This window comes from Fukomys damarensis, unplaced genomic scaffold, assembly GCF_012274545.1.
Source record: "Fukomys damarensis isolate Sample0158 unplaced genomic scaffold, DMR_v1.0_HiC HiC_scaffold_7, whole genome shotgun sequence".
Taxonomy (NCBI): Eukaryota; Metazoa; Chordata; class Mammalia; order Rodentia; family Bathyergidae; genus Fukomys; species Fukomys damarensis.
Window position 1 is genome coordinate 6,012,259 of NW_022900919.1, and position 16,063 is coordinate 6,028,321.

The 16,063-nt window shown below is 47.3% G+C and overlaps 1 protein-coding gene across 7 annotated transcripts in view; it reads left to right on the forward strand.

Moving 5' to 3' along the window:
* The window catches only part of Apba2 (amyloid beta precursor protein binding family A member 2), a 193,517-nt gene that overhangs the window by 118,978 nt on the left and 58,476 nt on the right, over positions 1–16,063 (forward strand). For all 7 annotated transcript variants that reach the window (XM_033761060.1, XM_033761056.1, XM_033761058.1 and 4 more), the window contains 2 exons: positions 12,384–12,464; positions 13,472–13,508. In XM_033761060.1, coding sequence (XP_033616951.1) covers positions 12,384–12,464; positions 13,472–13,508 — 118 coding nt within the window. The remainder of the gene's footprint in view (positions 1–12,383; positions 12,465–13,471; positions 13,509–16,063) is intronic.

The following is a 16,063-nucleotide window of genomic DNA, read 5'->3' on the forward strand; positions in this document are numbered from 1 at the left end:
TGGAGCTGGAGAAAGAGCTTTGGGTGATGCTGAGGACAGGGCTTTGGGGGTCACAGAGTGTGACCTGGTTAGAGGAGGGCCCCACAGCCCTCAGAGCCTAGGAGGAGGGCAGCTGGCCTCTTTTCTCCCACATCCCTGCCTACAGAGTCTCTTAACCTGGGGCACCTTCTCCTGATTTCTTGTCTTAAAGCCCAGTATCTTTCAGAGCCTGTCTGCCCACCCCACCCTGGCTTCTCCCTGTGTCCTGGGCTAGGTGGCACTGTATTCCCTCCAGTGCGGTCATACACAGCACCGCCTGTAATACGCCAGGCACTGTGGGTGAACAGGTAAACATGGAAAAATCCTGAATTTCAAAACTCTTCATGGGGGGAGCAGGACAAGAAAAAATGGTGCCCCTCCCCTCCCCTCTCAGGTGGAACTCAGGGCAGGTGCCATGACAGTCCACATGTCCCAGGCCGACTTGGGCACCAGCTGAGAATCTGAGAGGCCCTGGGACTTTGAGAGGGTCTTTGAGTGGTTCCGTGAGACTGAACGTGGAGGTGTGTGGGACTAGAACTGTGATCGGGCTGTGAGCCCTGAAAGAGGATGGGGGAGGCAGAGGATCTGGTGGAGGATGGGAGGGAGAAGGGGACAGGGCCGGCCACTGTGGGCGAGGATGGGCGCTGGAGAGCACCGGGGCATTGCAGCTGAGGGGCAGGGATGTCAGGAAGACCAGATGCAGCAGAGGAGGGGGAGAGACTGGGAGACCTTGCTTGGAAGAAAAGCACTTACTGGCTGAGGCTGTGTGTCCCCAGGGGCAGCTTGAGCAGGGTTGGTGGAATGGGGAGGAGGTCAAAGTCACCACTGGGAATGGAACAGGGAGACGGGGGGTGTCTTTCTGGGGGAACACACAGGGCAGGACCTGCACAGGTACCAACAGGCAGAGAGGATGATCAGTGTGTGTGTGTGTGTGTGTGAGAGAGAGAGAGAGAGAGAGAGAGAGAGAGAGAGAGAGATTGGCTCAAACTGCACTAATCTGTGAGTGGTCTGTGTCTAGGGCAGACTGTGGGAAGTGACAGAGGCAGGGACAGGACCCAAGGCAGGGAGGTGGCCTGTGTGTCTACTCTCCATAACCCTGGTAACTCCAGGCCGTCCATGATTCAGCTTCTGTAGCACCTCACACAATACCTCACATGTACCAGAGACGGACAAAATCGAGCTGACAAAGTCCATTAGCCAATGACATTTTCTAGGAAGTACAGGGCTCTGTGCAAGAATTTTTAGAAACATCATCTGTTTGGGAAGAAAGCCCACATGGCTGAACACACGATGTAGAAACACATAATGTCACATGTGGTGTGTTTGCCCAAGGCGTGACAGCATGGCATGGCAGTCACGGAGGTTTCATCCCATGGCAGTCAGGTCACAGCCAGTGCTAATCAGTTACTAAAAAAGACTTGGGGCTGTGGTAATAGGTTTCAGTGAGAATAACTGCTCGACCTCTGTCAGAAAATATCATGGACTGAGCAGGGAACGAACACAACTCTGACACGTCAGCTCGCGCCACCATCTACTTTCACAGAAAAGAAACTGTTCTTTCTCCACCAGAGACCAAGCCAAAGCCCAGACAGTTGGAGCTGAAGGACGTCCCAAGCTAGGATTGCAGAAGTCCATGGTCCAGCTCCTCTTGTTTCAGTAACTGTCACCCAGTTCAGGAAAGAGTGTGGTCCTGCAGCTTTTAAAAAACATTCGCAGACTAGACATGCGCTGTCCTTGGTGCCCACACACTGCAGCTTCTGTGCCACGGTGATCAGCTCTGGCTGCAGCAGGCTGTGCAGGTCCACGAGCCTGCCCTGGACGAGGAATGAGAGGGCGCTGCTCCATGGGAGCAGCTCAAGGCAAGAGATCTCCTTGCACGGACGTTGCTGTTTGGGGAGTCATTACCCGCTCACCCTCCTGTCCCCTGGGCTAGCCCTCCTGTCCTTTGGCCTGAGCACTTCTGATGACCTCTGATTTAGTTCTGAGACCTGTCTGCCCACTTAAATTTCTGCCACTGCTCTTCCCCAGCCTTGACACTTCCTTTCCAGCCTTCAGGAGCCTTGCTTCTCATAAAAGCAGCCTTTGGAACCATCTGGGAGACATCTGTTCCTGACCTTTGTGCTGAATGAAGTCTGTTGAGCTTGACCAGTGTGTAGTCCCTTGCACACTCACACACCCGGCATCGTCTGCAGCTGGGCATGGACTGGGACTCTGTGTCTGAACCAGGTCTGTTAGCTGCCTCTGGATTCCTTAGGCTACCTTTCTTTTCTAGTGCTTGAAAATAGAAGCTCTTCATTGCTGTTTGGTTCCTGGTGCCTTTCTTTACTTCTTTATTCATTCAATCAACTCTTCATCCATACGTTTATTCATTGGGCTGCAGGTATGAAAAAAGACAGCATGCTATCCATGTCCAGAAGTGTCAGTGTTAGTCTTCAAGAAAGGAGAGATTGTGTGGCCATTTGCAAGTTCTCAAAACCCACCCCAGAAACAAGAGCAAAGGCAGATCCAGCTCTTCTTGCTACACCATCGTGTTTGCAAATTATGGGAGATGTAAGGAGAAATTCCTGCCCAAGGGTTCTCTTGCTTGTTATCTCATTAATATTTATCCATTATTTTAGTCCAACTCCAAGAAGAGTGAAACTGAAAGCATCAACTGGAGAGATTCCATCACCTAAAGTATGGTCAGTTTGGCCCATCTGCCGAGATCATGAGCTGGCGGCTTTTTCAGAGATTTGTGGAAAGATTGCTTATCCTCTGTGCCACAGTCATAGTAGGTGATACAGTACACAAGAAAAGGCTTTTCCCCCATGCAGCAAAATATTCAGGCTTAAAAGGGAAAGAAATTCTTTTTTTTTTTTTTTATTGAGTTTATTGGTACATTTAGGGATATAGTACAGTTACATTCATTGTTGGGATCATGTACCTTTACATGGCAAGTCTTGATTCTCATTTTTTTCCCCTTACCTCTGCCCTCCCTTCACCCCCTCCTCCCCTCCCCATCTACAAACACTTTATTTTCATCTTTTCATTCTCTCACATTTTTTTCTTTTCCCTTTTTGTTCTTCCCCTACGTATCACACCTTCCCTACATCTTTAGCTCCTTTCCTCCCATTTCTAAATGTCAGTAATCTTATTAGAATCTTATGCATTGTTGCAGAATATTCACACCAGGGAAACTATTCGGTATTTACACATGTGTGACTTATTTATTTCACTTAGGAGTATATCTTCAATATGTATCCATTTTCCTATGAATGAATCTATTCTCTCGCTCTTTATGGCTGAGTAATATTCCATTTTATAGAAAAACCACAACTTCTTTATCCAGTTTCCAACGGATGGGCAAATAGGTTGTTTCCAAGATTTAGCTATTACAAACTGTGCCGCTATAAACATGGGTGCACATACTTCTCTGTGATATGATTCTTTTAGTTCTCTTGGAAAGATACCCAACAGAGGGATGGCTGGGTCAAATGGAACCTCCAGTCCAAGCTCTTTGAGGTATCTCCATATTGATTTCCATAGTGGTTGCACTAGTCTGCACTCCCACCAACAATGGAGGAGGGTTCCTTTCTCCCCACAACCCCGCCAACATTTGTTATTGTGTGATTTCTTGATAGCAGCCATTCTTTGTGGGGTGAGGTGGAATCTTAGTGTTGTTTTCATCTGCATCTCTCGAATGACCAGTGATGTGGAACATTTTTTCATATATTTTCTTGCTGCTTTCACTTCTTTGTATGAGAAATGTCTGTTCATTTCGGATGCCCATTTTTGGATCGGGTCTTTATATTTGGGGGGACTGATTGTTTTGAGTTCTTTATATATCCTTGATAATAGTCCTTTGTCTGAGGTACAGCTGGTAAAAATTTTTTAAGGGAAAGAAATTCTGACACTTGCAACAAAAAACACGAACCTTGAATATTATGCTGAATGAAACAAGTCAGACACAGAACAAATAAACATGAATTTACTCAGGCTCAGCTTAGAGCTGTCAAATCCAAGAGATGGGAAGTAGGATGATAGTGCTGAGGCTGGGGAAGAAAGATGTGGGATGTTCATGTTGAATGGGCAGAGAGTTTCAGTTTTGGAGAGTGAAAGAGTTGTGGAAATGAATGGGAGTGACGGTCACGTGACAGTGCGAACATACTTAATGCCACTCAGCTGTTCACGTAAGAATGGTTAAGATGGCAAACTTTAGGTTACGTTTATTTACTATCATAAAATAAATACATCAAAGACTTTTGGTCCTTAACTGACTGGAGCTAGTTTGCATCATCTAAAACTAAGTTGGGCCAGCCTGAACAAGTGTGACCAATATCACACAAACAAAACCATCTGGGCCAATCTAAAGTACTTTGGTGGAGCCACAAAAGGGATGAGAGCCACAGGCACTTGGCCTGTGGACACCAGTGTATGCAGGTTTGAGGCACTGGGCTAAGATGAGCCCTGAGTAGTGTAGCTGTGTCCTGGTAGGATGGAGGAAAGAGCCCCTTTCTCCCCCTGCTTCTAGGTCTTATTGGACGTGGGATGTTAAGGGACAAACTCTTGGAACTCTTTATATAAGTCTCATAGGATACTGCTCTGGTAAAGTGGTTGAGTCATACCTCGTTAATGTCATTAAAATAAACATACGCAGATGCTCCTTGGATTACGATGGGGTTATATCACAGTGAACCCACAAGTCACAAACCCAAAATATTTTATACCAAAAGTGAATTTCATACTCCTAAAGTACTGAGCGTTACAGCTTAGCAATGCTGTGTAGTGCAGAACATTGGTTTTGTTTCATTCTTGTTGCTGATTGGGATTTGTGGTTCATCGCCACAAGCATCGCAAGAGATGATTGGATCCCATACCCTGCAGCCCAGGAAAAGATCCAAATTCAAAATTCAAAGCACAGTTTCTACTGAATGCTTATGGCTTTTGCACCATCATAAAGTTAAAAAAAAAATCAAATGTCCAACCACTGTTAACTGATGACCCTCTGTGTTGTTAAATCTACCATTAGAGCAACAGTTATTTCTACTCTTGCCTCCATTTTCTCACATATTTGAGAAAAGAAGATATGCTGCTTTAAGTATTCATAAAAGTTGAACAGAGAGGTTTAGGAGAAGCTAACTGGATCATTCTATATGTATATTATCTGTTGAAATTTGTTTCTCAAATTCGGAATCACAGGATTTTTAGTGTGTGCACCCAAAGGCAGTTCCTCAGAACCTAAACTCATTTATTATTTAAAACTCGTTGTGCCGACTGAAACTAAGGGCTCCTTTTCCTATTAGGAGGACGTCGATCTGGTATTGCAAATCCATGCTAGGCATGATGGCCTGCATAGACAAGTAGAAGTTAAATGTGGGAATGCCCTGAGGAAACTGAAGTCTAATATTGACCTAGTACTGGGCGTTTACTTTCCATTGGACTTGGACACCTTTGCTTCATCCCTTTTTCAGATGGCAGGCGAATTTTCTCAGAATGTGTGTACAGGGCTAAGTGCAGGGCAGTCAAGGAAATCAAGAGGTGTCCCAGGTCAGGCCCCCGGGAGGACACAGGCTCGAGCTGCCTGCACAGCGAAGTGACTGCTTCTCGGCCCGGTGGGAACTCTGAGCACACGGAGTCCCTCACCATTTGATCAGCAGGAGGGCGAGAGTGTGGGTGTTTTCAACAATGAGTGGACGCAGGGGCAGAAGCTGCCGCACTGGCCACCAGACAACCACTTCAGAAAGGGTTGGGAGTATTTACTTGGGAATTTAGCAGAAGCAAACAGGAGATTCCTTTGTTCTGCGGCGCTCTTGGGCTCTACTCCCAGCCCCTCTTAAAGCTGCAGTACTATACACAGCACAGCATTAGGCATTGTGACTGTCTTAGAGTGAAGAGTTCAGCAGCGTGTGATACAGTCTTGTGCACCCACCACCACCGTCTGTGTCTGGCACATCCTCATCTTCCCCAGAAGAGAGCTTATCTGTTAGGCAATCATTCCCCATTCTTTCCTCCCCTCAGCCCCCTGGCAGGGATAGATCTGTTGTCTCTGTGTATGGATTTGCAGAGAGAAAATAGGCAATATTTCCTTCACATTTCATATAAATGGAATCATATAATACATTGTTTCGTGTCTGGCTTTACTGCTTAGCAAAATGCTTCCAGGGTTGATCCATGTTGGAGCACATGTCAGTACTTTATTCTTTCGAGGAGGGCTGAATAATATCCCACAGGATGATTAAACTACACTGTGTTCATCCCCTCTTCTTCATCTCCATCACGCTCTTCACTGCTGGGACAAAATACCTGGCACCTGCAACTTGAAAAAGGAGACGTTTATTTCAGCTCACATTTTTAGTCCATAGTTGGCAGGCACCAGGCAGGAAGGCAGGAGGAAAGGACGTAGTGGAGTCAAAGCTGCCCACCTCATGGCGGTCAGAAAGCAGAGAGAGGAGAGGAGCTGGGAGAGAGACACATAATTCCAGGTCACACCCCAGTGACCCGCCTCTTCCCACCATTCCCGGCCTCCTAACAGTGTGTTAGTCCTAGCGCCCCCGTGGTTTAATCACCTTCCAAATGCTGCCCAGAGAGTACCTGAGTTCTTCAGGGACATTAGAAATAAACCACAGCATCCACTGACAGATATTTGGGTTCTCGCTACCTTGGACTGATGTGGCTGGTGGTGCTCGGACCACAAAGCAGCCAGTTTTTGTGCAGACACTAGTCTTCAGCTTGTTTGGATATATAGCTAGGAGTGGAATGGCTGGGTCATATAGTTACATAGTCAGTGTTTTCTGCTTTGCATTTCCATCCCCACAAACCTGGTTAGTCCAAAATGAAGAAAATTTTTTTAGTAACCCTGATACCTTGATAGCTGGCTTTTTGGTTCCTCATGCCTGACCTTGCAAGGGTGGCTTTTGTTCATACATGTAGTTGCTCATACACTGGCTTATGCCACAGAGGGCTTAAGGCTGGGAGGAGCACTAATTCTGATCCCATATTGGCTCAGGGCCCTGTTGCAGGCAGCTCCCTGTTCTCCAGAATACATGTCACACACGGTGCAGGACACACAACGTGTGCAAGTTTGGAACAGGCTGCCTCAGGAAGGTGCTTGATGAAGGGTCACAGTGCAGAGAGACAAGTTGAGAACAATGGATTCTGCTCCAAAATGGTGGGCTGGGCAGACCCATCCACCGTCTGTCCTTCATGAGGTTATGTGAGAAGACGGTGAAATATAAAGTGGAAAACATGTTCAGGTGGCCTGATGGTCGGTACCGGCAGGGAGATTTCAGAAGCTGGGCACAGAAAACAAGACCCGCCTAAGAGGAGTCAGCAGCTCGTCAGGCCCCCTGAGAGCTGCTGCATTTAGTAAATAACAATATAGAATGTCCCCTTAAATGGAGATTTCAGATGGGCTTAGAGTTTGGGCTTTCCAAGACTAAAAGAATTCTACAGCTGCATAGAGGTGATAACTTGCAAACATTACAAGTCTGTTTAATGCTACTGAACTGTACATTTAAAAACAGTCAAGAAGGGCCTGGGGTATAGCTCAACGCTAGAGTGCTTGCCTGGACTGTGCAAGGCCCTAGGTTTGATCCCAGCACTGCAAATAAATAAAAAGGAGAAGGAGAAGTTGTTAAAAGGGTGAAATTCATGCTGTGTATAATAAATGTATATTTAGATAGAGTCATTTTTAGTATACATGTGCTCTGTGAAAGACCTGATGTAGGGGTCTAGAGGCCCCCATCCTGTTCACGTATCCACCTAGAGATTTCAGAGGACAGGCTGACTGACTGGCTGGTGTCCCTAATGTGTCCCGTCACAATACTTTGAAGCCACAGATCTGCTCTGAAATGCTCAGCACCCCCATGGGAGTAACGAGTAGAAGGATAACTACTTTACCCAAGCTCTACTTTTCCTCAAGGTAAATATCACAGGAGTGACGTGAATTATAAGAGGAATGGAAGAAAACGAACAATATTGCGTCAGGAGGCAGATTCAAGGACTTTGGAAAAAGATCCCTACACTCGGAGATGGAGCTTCAGTGTAACACTGGTGGCCTCTCACTTGTCTTATTCAGAGCTGCCACGGGGCAGTGGGCCTCAGCAGTGCCCCCCACGAAGTCTTTGTCGGAACATCCAACGAATAGGCGTCTCAGTTACTTTCTCGTTGCTGAGGCACAGGTCTCAGCACCCACAGCTGTAAGGAGGAGGGTGCTGTCGTGGAGCACAGCCTGTGGAGGTTTCAGTGCAGTCGTTCGGCTTCAAGGCACAGTGGCGTGGCACAAGAGAGACGGTCCGCGGCATGGTGGTGGGAAGCAGAGAGAGGTCAAGGGAGGAGTGGGAGAGATGTACTCCCTTCCAGGCCATGCCCCAGGGACCACCTCCTGTGACCAGGCTTTGCCTCTCACGTCACAGTTATAGGCTGGTCAGCAGGTTAATCCACTGCTGAGCATCATACCCCAGAATTCAGTCCCTTATGACCACAGGAGGCTTCGGGGGACACTGGAATATGAGCCTTAATGGTAGGGATGATCAGCTCTTTTGAAAACAGAAACTACAAAGTGACTGTCAGGAGAGGGCTGTCACAGAACTGACCACTCGTCAGCCCTGAGATGTCGGTTTGAGCAGAAGGTGTGGCAGTCCTGTGGGGAGACTCTGGCTTGCCTGACTGTGAGCTGATGTTCTCTGTCCCTAACTTGAGCTGGGAATGCACTTGTCCTTCAGAAGAATGCTCAGAAACATTCTGCTTTTCTTACAAATGGCTCCAGCTGAGTGGGTGTGTACTGCTTTGCTGCTAGTTCATCCGATGCAATGTAGGTTATGTCACTGTTTTCATTTTAATCAGGCAGACAAATCAGAATTGACATATTAAAAATTCCAAGCATTCGTTTACACCAACTGGACTCAAGATATTTATTAGAATGATTTATTCACATTAGTATTTTTTTATTAAAGGCATTTATCTCTGCCCCAACAGCTGTCACCAGATCCCAGCTTTTTATGACCGGTCCATGCCAGGCTGCACATGAATTTTCTGTCCTGAGACCTCCACAGTGGAGGTTCCCCTCCCCAAGAGTGCATTTTATTTCACTTATTCACCCGCTGCACTAAGTGGGTGGCTGAGGCCAGTTTCAGCTGCTGGCAATCCCCACGATGGGTACTTATTGAGGGGGACCCTGGCCAGCATCTAATTTTGACATGTGGCTGGTTACTGTACCTGGGGGAGGACACAGGGGATTTAAAGGACATCTTCATTTAAGATTCAGGGAGTCCCTAGCCCACATGGGCCTCGATCTGTGTGGATTTCAGATGCTGCCCCCCCCGCTACCAGACCCCTTCCCATCCCCCGAGATGAAAATCAGAGCACCAGATGGACTCTCCCAAAGAGGAACATCACAAGCCCACCCTCCTGCCTCTTTTGAAATCCATCCCAGCTGTTTATCATGAGATGCGGTTGTCATGGTGATAAGCAGAGCCCACTGGGGAGGGAGTCAGAGGTGGAGGATGAAGTCATACCTAAGGCAGCCCTGTGTCACACCCTGTATGTGGCCCCACACCCAGGAGTCTCTCAGGCTGGGGTGCTGACATCCAACCGGTGACCCCTGGCTGAGCCAGGAGCCCCGATCTGAAGTTGGACAAATGATGGCATGATGGCAAAACTTGGCATGAGGACGCCACTGGCCCTAAGCCCGTGGGGGTCCAGCCTCCTGTTGCCTTCCCACCCCCATATCTGGTGCAAAGTCTGTGGCCCTCTCTCTGCCTAAAACATTAGACCCCATCCGCAGCTGTAACAACCGCTGAATGGGTGTTGTTACCTTGCGTTTCACTGGTTGGTTGGGAGATTGGTTTCTTTGGGGGGTTTCTCGGAGATGAGCAGAGCTCCCAGCAAGGCACAGCAAGGCTTCAAGAGATGAAGTCTATGTGGGCAGCTCACTATGTGGAAAGTTCCAGATAGGAGGGTAAATACCAACAGCAACTGCACACAGCGGAGCTGGCTGGGCCATGTCCGCACTTAGACTTCTGCTGAGGGAGGTGGGGAGCTCCTTGGGGTGAAGCCGCCCGGTGGCGTCCTTTGGGAGCTTTGGCTTGGTGTACCTCGGGGTGGGGGAACCCTTGGAGAGAGTGGTCCCCGGGCAGGTCATCCTGAAGGGAGGGGCTCTGTCCGTGTGGCCTGGTAGCACGGTGTGCGTTTCAGTGCAGATCCCACTTGCACAAGCCCTCCTATTGGGGGCGGTGGGTTCTCTTCCTGGGTTGGGGGCTTTGAAGGGCACAGGAGGGTCCCAGCAGCCCCAGACAAGCTGGAGCTCAGCCCAGGAAATACCAGGACAGCAGGGCAAGGGCAGGGCCCACCTGTGTGGTCTGGCCTGCCTGTCCGCCACGGGTTCATGTGCTGAAGTTTAACCCTCACTGTGTGATGTTAAGCGGGTGGAGACTTAATCTAACCATAGTGTTCACAGGGTGTAGGAATAGGTAGAGTCATCCGGGTGCAGCCCGCACAAATGAATACCAGCGGCTGTAGAAGAAGAGACAGAGTGACCAAAGAGACACACAGGCCCGCTCTTCGTCATGCCCTGCACTGTCTTAAAACTGCCGGCAAAAAGGATATGGCCACATGGAGGCTCCTTTACCTGCAGATCTTTGATCCAAAGGAAACCTCTTGTTTTTAAAACTTCCCAGTCTGGGATGATAGTGTGCTGTCAGCAACAGGAATGGACTCCCGCAGGCTCCTAGCAGAGGGATGGAGGAGCTGAGGAGCAGCCAGACATCTGACCTGCTTGGGTCAGCTGTGTCCCTGACACCCTTCAGTTCCAGGAAGGCCAGCCAGCCCTGTGCACCCTTCCCGGATGTGGGAGGGACACTCCCTTCTGCTCCCTGTCCTTAAAGGCCAGGCCCACTTCCCTTTCTGGCCCACCCACTTCTGCTCCATTCCCTTTGAAACCCAGTGGTAGCTATGATCATGGAAGGGTCTCTTAGCTAAGACCTAAGAGCTAGGAGTCCTTCTGCCTGCTTGGTGTGTGACATGTCTGTTGCCATCAGTTTCAGACAGGTGGGCCCAGGTTCTTTCACTTTTCTGTAAACCATAAGATGGGTGGAATTCCATCACAGAACATGACTGTCAGTCTAGAATGGGGTGCATTTTGCTGTGTCCCTTAGCAGAGAGCTACAGTGCTCGAAGTCTCAGTTTTTTCACCTCTAAAGCAAGAATAGAAATAGCCATCTCCTTGGTGAAAGGCTCTTATAAACCCTAGAGCACTAGGTACATGTAATTATCACTGTTGCTGGCACCCTGTGATGTCTGCTTGGTAGTTTATTTCCAGATGTCCTGGGGTTGAGACAGTGGTTTGGATCTTGCTTCTATCCTCTGGGTGGTGTAAGGAATTACAGAGTGAAAATATACCCAGGCCCCAGATTTTGTTAATCGAAGTAAAGAGAATTATGGATTGATATATTTTTTTTAGGAGAAGACTTGTAACATGTTACCTGAGACATTTTATTTCTGGTAATAGTTGACTGGCTAATTTGCATTTATTCTCATCCAAAATATTAGGAGTTTAAAAATATTATTGGAACCCTGGGAACTGTTGCTAGGAATGTGTAGTGGGAAAGTGTATGGAATATCCTCAAAAAATTATAAATACATTTACCATTGATTTGGTGATTCAACTTCTGAGTATGTATCCAAAAGAATTGAAAGCAACATCTCCAAAAATGTTTGCACACTGGTGTCCTTAGCAGTATTATTCACAGTATCCCAGAGGTGTCCACCAGTGGATGAATAGATAGATACAGCGTGGTACATATGGGTGGTGAAATTGTTCAGCCTTAAGGGTGAAGATTCTGATGCATTTAAACGAGGATGAGTCTTGAAGACATTATGCATAAATGAAGTAGGCCAGTCCCCTAAGGACAAATCCTGTGTGATTCTGCTTCTCCCAGGTACTCAGAGTAGTCAAATCATAGTGCCAGAGAGTGGTGGCTGCTCGGACCGGTGAGGAGGGAAGTGTGCAGCTGTTTCATGGGCACAGAGTCTCCGCTTTGTGAGGCCAAATGTGTGGTGGTGATGGTCACATAACTGTGGGAATGTGCGCTACATCCTTGAAAATGGTTCAAGTGGTGAATTTCATGCTGCCCATACTTGATTATAACTAAAGACAATAATAAATAATAAAAAATTAAAATGATTTAAAAACCTTCTTAGAAGCACAAAAGTATACTATTAACTGAATAACAATTTGAGTAAAGATATATGCATGCCCATGCACAGACACTCAGACACATGCATCGCCTGCATTTTATACATTGAATCCCATCAAATGTCCAGGTTTTGTATCCTTGGCTCACCTCTCTAATATATAAAAACACAATACTTAACTTCCCATTTTCCAGGTTTGCAATGGCTTGGAGCAGCCCAGGAAGCAGCAGCGTTCGGATCTCAATGGACCCATCGACAATAACAACATTTCAGAGGTAATTTTTTCCAAGGATGCAAGTTTGAGGCCAGGGCCCTCTTCACGGAGTCGCCTGCCCCTGCATGGTCATATCAGTATCCACAAAGTTCATATCCCACCCTGAACCTGGAGAGATGGAGTCCAGGACAGGTGGACTTGGGCATCGCTGTTGGAGGAGGGGAGGATTCCCTGGCCTGGGAGGAAGGAGGTGAGGCCCTGCCCTTGTGATTCACAACCACACTGTGGAGTGTTCATGTGCTGCTGATGGTGTGCGTGTGTGGGAGGGGTTATTGGTGCTCCCTGGTGGGATAGAAAATCCTCTGCCCCACCACTGCATGACAGTGTTATAAGCTGAACTTCCCAACAGTGGCACCACTGACATGTAGGGCTAGATGATTGTTTGGAAGGTTATCCTGAAGACTGTGGATGTTTATTATCATCCTTGCCCTCTGCCCCTAGAGTCTGGCCCTAGTTATGACAACCAGAAATGTCTCTGGACATTGACATATGTCCCCTTTGGAACAAAAATCATCCTGGTCTAGAACTACTGTTCTTAACTAACAGCATGGTTTTAACAAACCATTCCATATAAATCAGCACTGCTGTGATGGAGATTATTAAAGTGAAATGGAAGCATGCCTTCTCACCTCTAAAATAGTGGAAATATCCACTTTCTGGGCAACATGGTTTAGATAACATAGGCTAGTTTGAATGAAGTAACTGTGGCTTTAAAAGACGGCCAGGAAGTTCTCATGCCCACATGATGGAGAGCCATTTGGTCCAGTGGCCTCTAGGTACCTTTCTGGCCATGACTAAGTAACCTGAGCGTGGCCTGAGGTTTGGTCAGTGGGCTTCTGTGCCCTTCTCAAGTGTCTTGTTGCCTGCCTGAGACTGGCTAGGTATATGTTCTTGAGAACACCAGCCAGTCATGGATTTAGGCTTTTCCCGTGATGGTCCACATCTTAGCCTAGATCTTATGGGCCACCTATTACAACTAGTGTTTCACTTTTTCCTCTTTCCAAACAGACAAAGAAGGTGGCATCATTTCCAAGTTTTGTGGCTGGTAAGTGACTGAATTTTCTTTCTTAGGACACAGTTGTGTTGTATGTCAAGACAAATGGTGATTTTATTAGCGATTTTCTCCCACAGAGCTTGTTCAGAAGCATGCTTTCCAGCAAGGTGCTTGGGCATTTTTTTCCTAAGTGGTGCGTAAGTCCACTGAGAGAGGAGGGAAGGTCGAGCCTATTTGCCTGCTCTGATGCAAGGAATAGAAGACCATTCACTTAATTACACCCTTGCTAATTGCTTCACAGATGACACAGATGCCTGAATTAATAGATTGCAATGTGTCTTACAGCAGCTAATTATGATCTAATGCTTTTGATCAGGGTGGATATAATGGCACCCAAATTCAGGCTGTCAGGGTTTTTTAGACCCTTCATCCCTCATCTTTTTTGAGGAGGTTAACACTGCATGAAACGGACTGCTCTGTTCTGTGTAACTCTTGGGTGTGGGGCTCACCTGCTGGGTTGTGACTTTGTATGGACTTCCTGGGATGCTGTAGGTGCCCCTGTTGGGAAGTAACCCAACATCACAGCAAAGAGCCGGTTAAGTGAGCTCTTTCTCTGTGCCAGGAGGATGCTTCCTGCCCCTGCTAATGTGTTATAATAAACAATGTGAATTATATTAATTCTTTCAATAAGCTGGTAATTAATTCTTATGAATATTTATGGGAACAAAGTAAATCGGCCCTCAAAATTAAATGACTTTAAACCTTTCCAACTCTGCATTTCTCTTTTAGTAAAGCACTGAAGCCTGGGAAACTAAAACATCAAATTCCCTAGTAAGGGACTAGTTTTCAACCAGGCTCAACCAGTTCCAACTGGTTCAAAATGAGGAAACTGGTTCAAACCAATTTGTACTGTTATAACTGGTTCAGTGTTGCTCAAACCAGATAAAAATTGGTTGTGAATTCTCAGATCCTAGACTTGCAATCCAAACAAGCTTGATTCCATTTTGACAATACAAATAGGGTCATTGGGTTTTACCCAGCAGTTTACTTGTGGATTCGAAGTATATTTTTGCCAATTCAAACATCAGCTTATGATGCCTCCAGCTCAGTGAACTAGGTGTAGTTTTCAGGACCTAGTGATTGGCAGGAGGCGACCACATACTCCCATGTTGCCCACGGTAGGGTTTGGTTGGCTTCCTGATTGATAGGAGGTGCATCTCCTAAGCAGCACATCTCTCACTTTTTTCCTTGGAGGTCCAGAGCCAGGGTGGTTGGTACCAGTCACACTGCTCCAGTGAGACAAGGTCTCGTGAACCTAAGAATGGAATTGTGGAATCGTTTAGAAAGAACTCCTTCAAACTGCCTGGGGAGGGAGTGATTTGAACATAAAACTCTCCTGGCTCTCAAACCATGTCTGCAAGAGAGGCGGTAGAGAGGAGTCTGAGAACAGTGCCCATCTCTAAAGTGCCTCTGGCTCTTCCTTCTGACATCCCAGAAGATCCATTTCTCTGGACCACCTTAGACTGTTCCAAGCCAGAGGGAAACAAGATTGGAGCCTGAAACCAATTCAGAGTTGTTCCTATAGAAGAGAAATCCTTTGACTGTTCTGAAATACAGAGTCCTTCAGCAAAAGCACATCCCTTTATATTAGATAATTTATATTCAAGGAAGCCTCCATTGACCAGAATCCTATTCAGCAATGGGAGGAGGTCACTGTAAGGATCATGAAAACCCCTAGAGTATAATCAATGTGAAAGAACCATTCCTGAGTTAAACGTCTTTATCAGTGAGGCATGCACCTGGGTACAAGTATCAAAATAGCCACCTAACATTAGCATGTGTACATGCGGTGGTAGCGCATGTCTAACTTGTGCAAGAAATCTAGAAGTGAGCAGCTACTCATTGGATGGCTCTGTGATGTCAGGACCACCACCATTTTTGCTTCTCTGGGCCTCGTTCTCAGGCTTGTCACCTCCTTGTCAAATAATGTCTGGAAAGCTCCATCCATTGCCTCCTGTTCCAGGTAGGAGGAAGAGAGAAGGGCAAAGGTCCAAGCCCGATGTGTTCTCTCCCCATTTATATTAAGAAAGTGACGCTTTCTTAACATGAAGTGATGGAGTAAATGAATCATTTGCATGAGAGCTTGGCCTTCGGTTGACTGTCCTAACCTGTCCCCCGGTAAGCTGAGCGGTAGTGTGTCAACTGTGTCACCACGCAGCACTGTTTCCGGTAGAGACGACTTTGACTGGTAGACTGTAACCAGGTGAGAGGTGGTGAGTGGCAGAGCAGGGTTAGACCTGAGGAGTCTCAGAGCATCACCCCACACTGTACCACCTGGGCACCCTGCCATGAACCGCAGGGGAGGAAACCCCGGCTCAGACAGGACTTACCCCTCAGTTTCCGGAGGTCACTGGGGGGAACCTTCGTGTGCCAGAGTCCTGGTCCCTCATGCCTAGAGGCACAGCCTTGTCTTACCAGAGGCATCTGCAGGAAGAACTCTCCCCGATCGCTGCTTGTGGGAGATGCTTGGCACCTGGTGACCCTCCAAGACCTGGGAGGCTCGTGCTGCAGAGGGAAGCCTCCTTGTGAAAGAGCTCACTGCACAA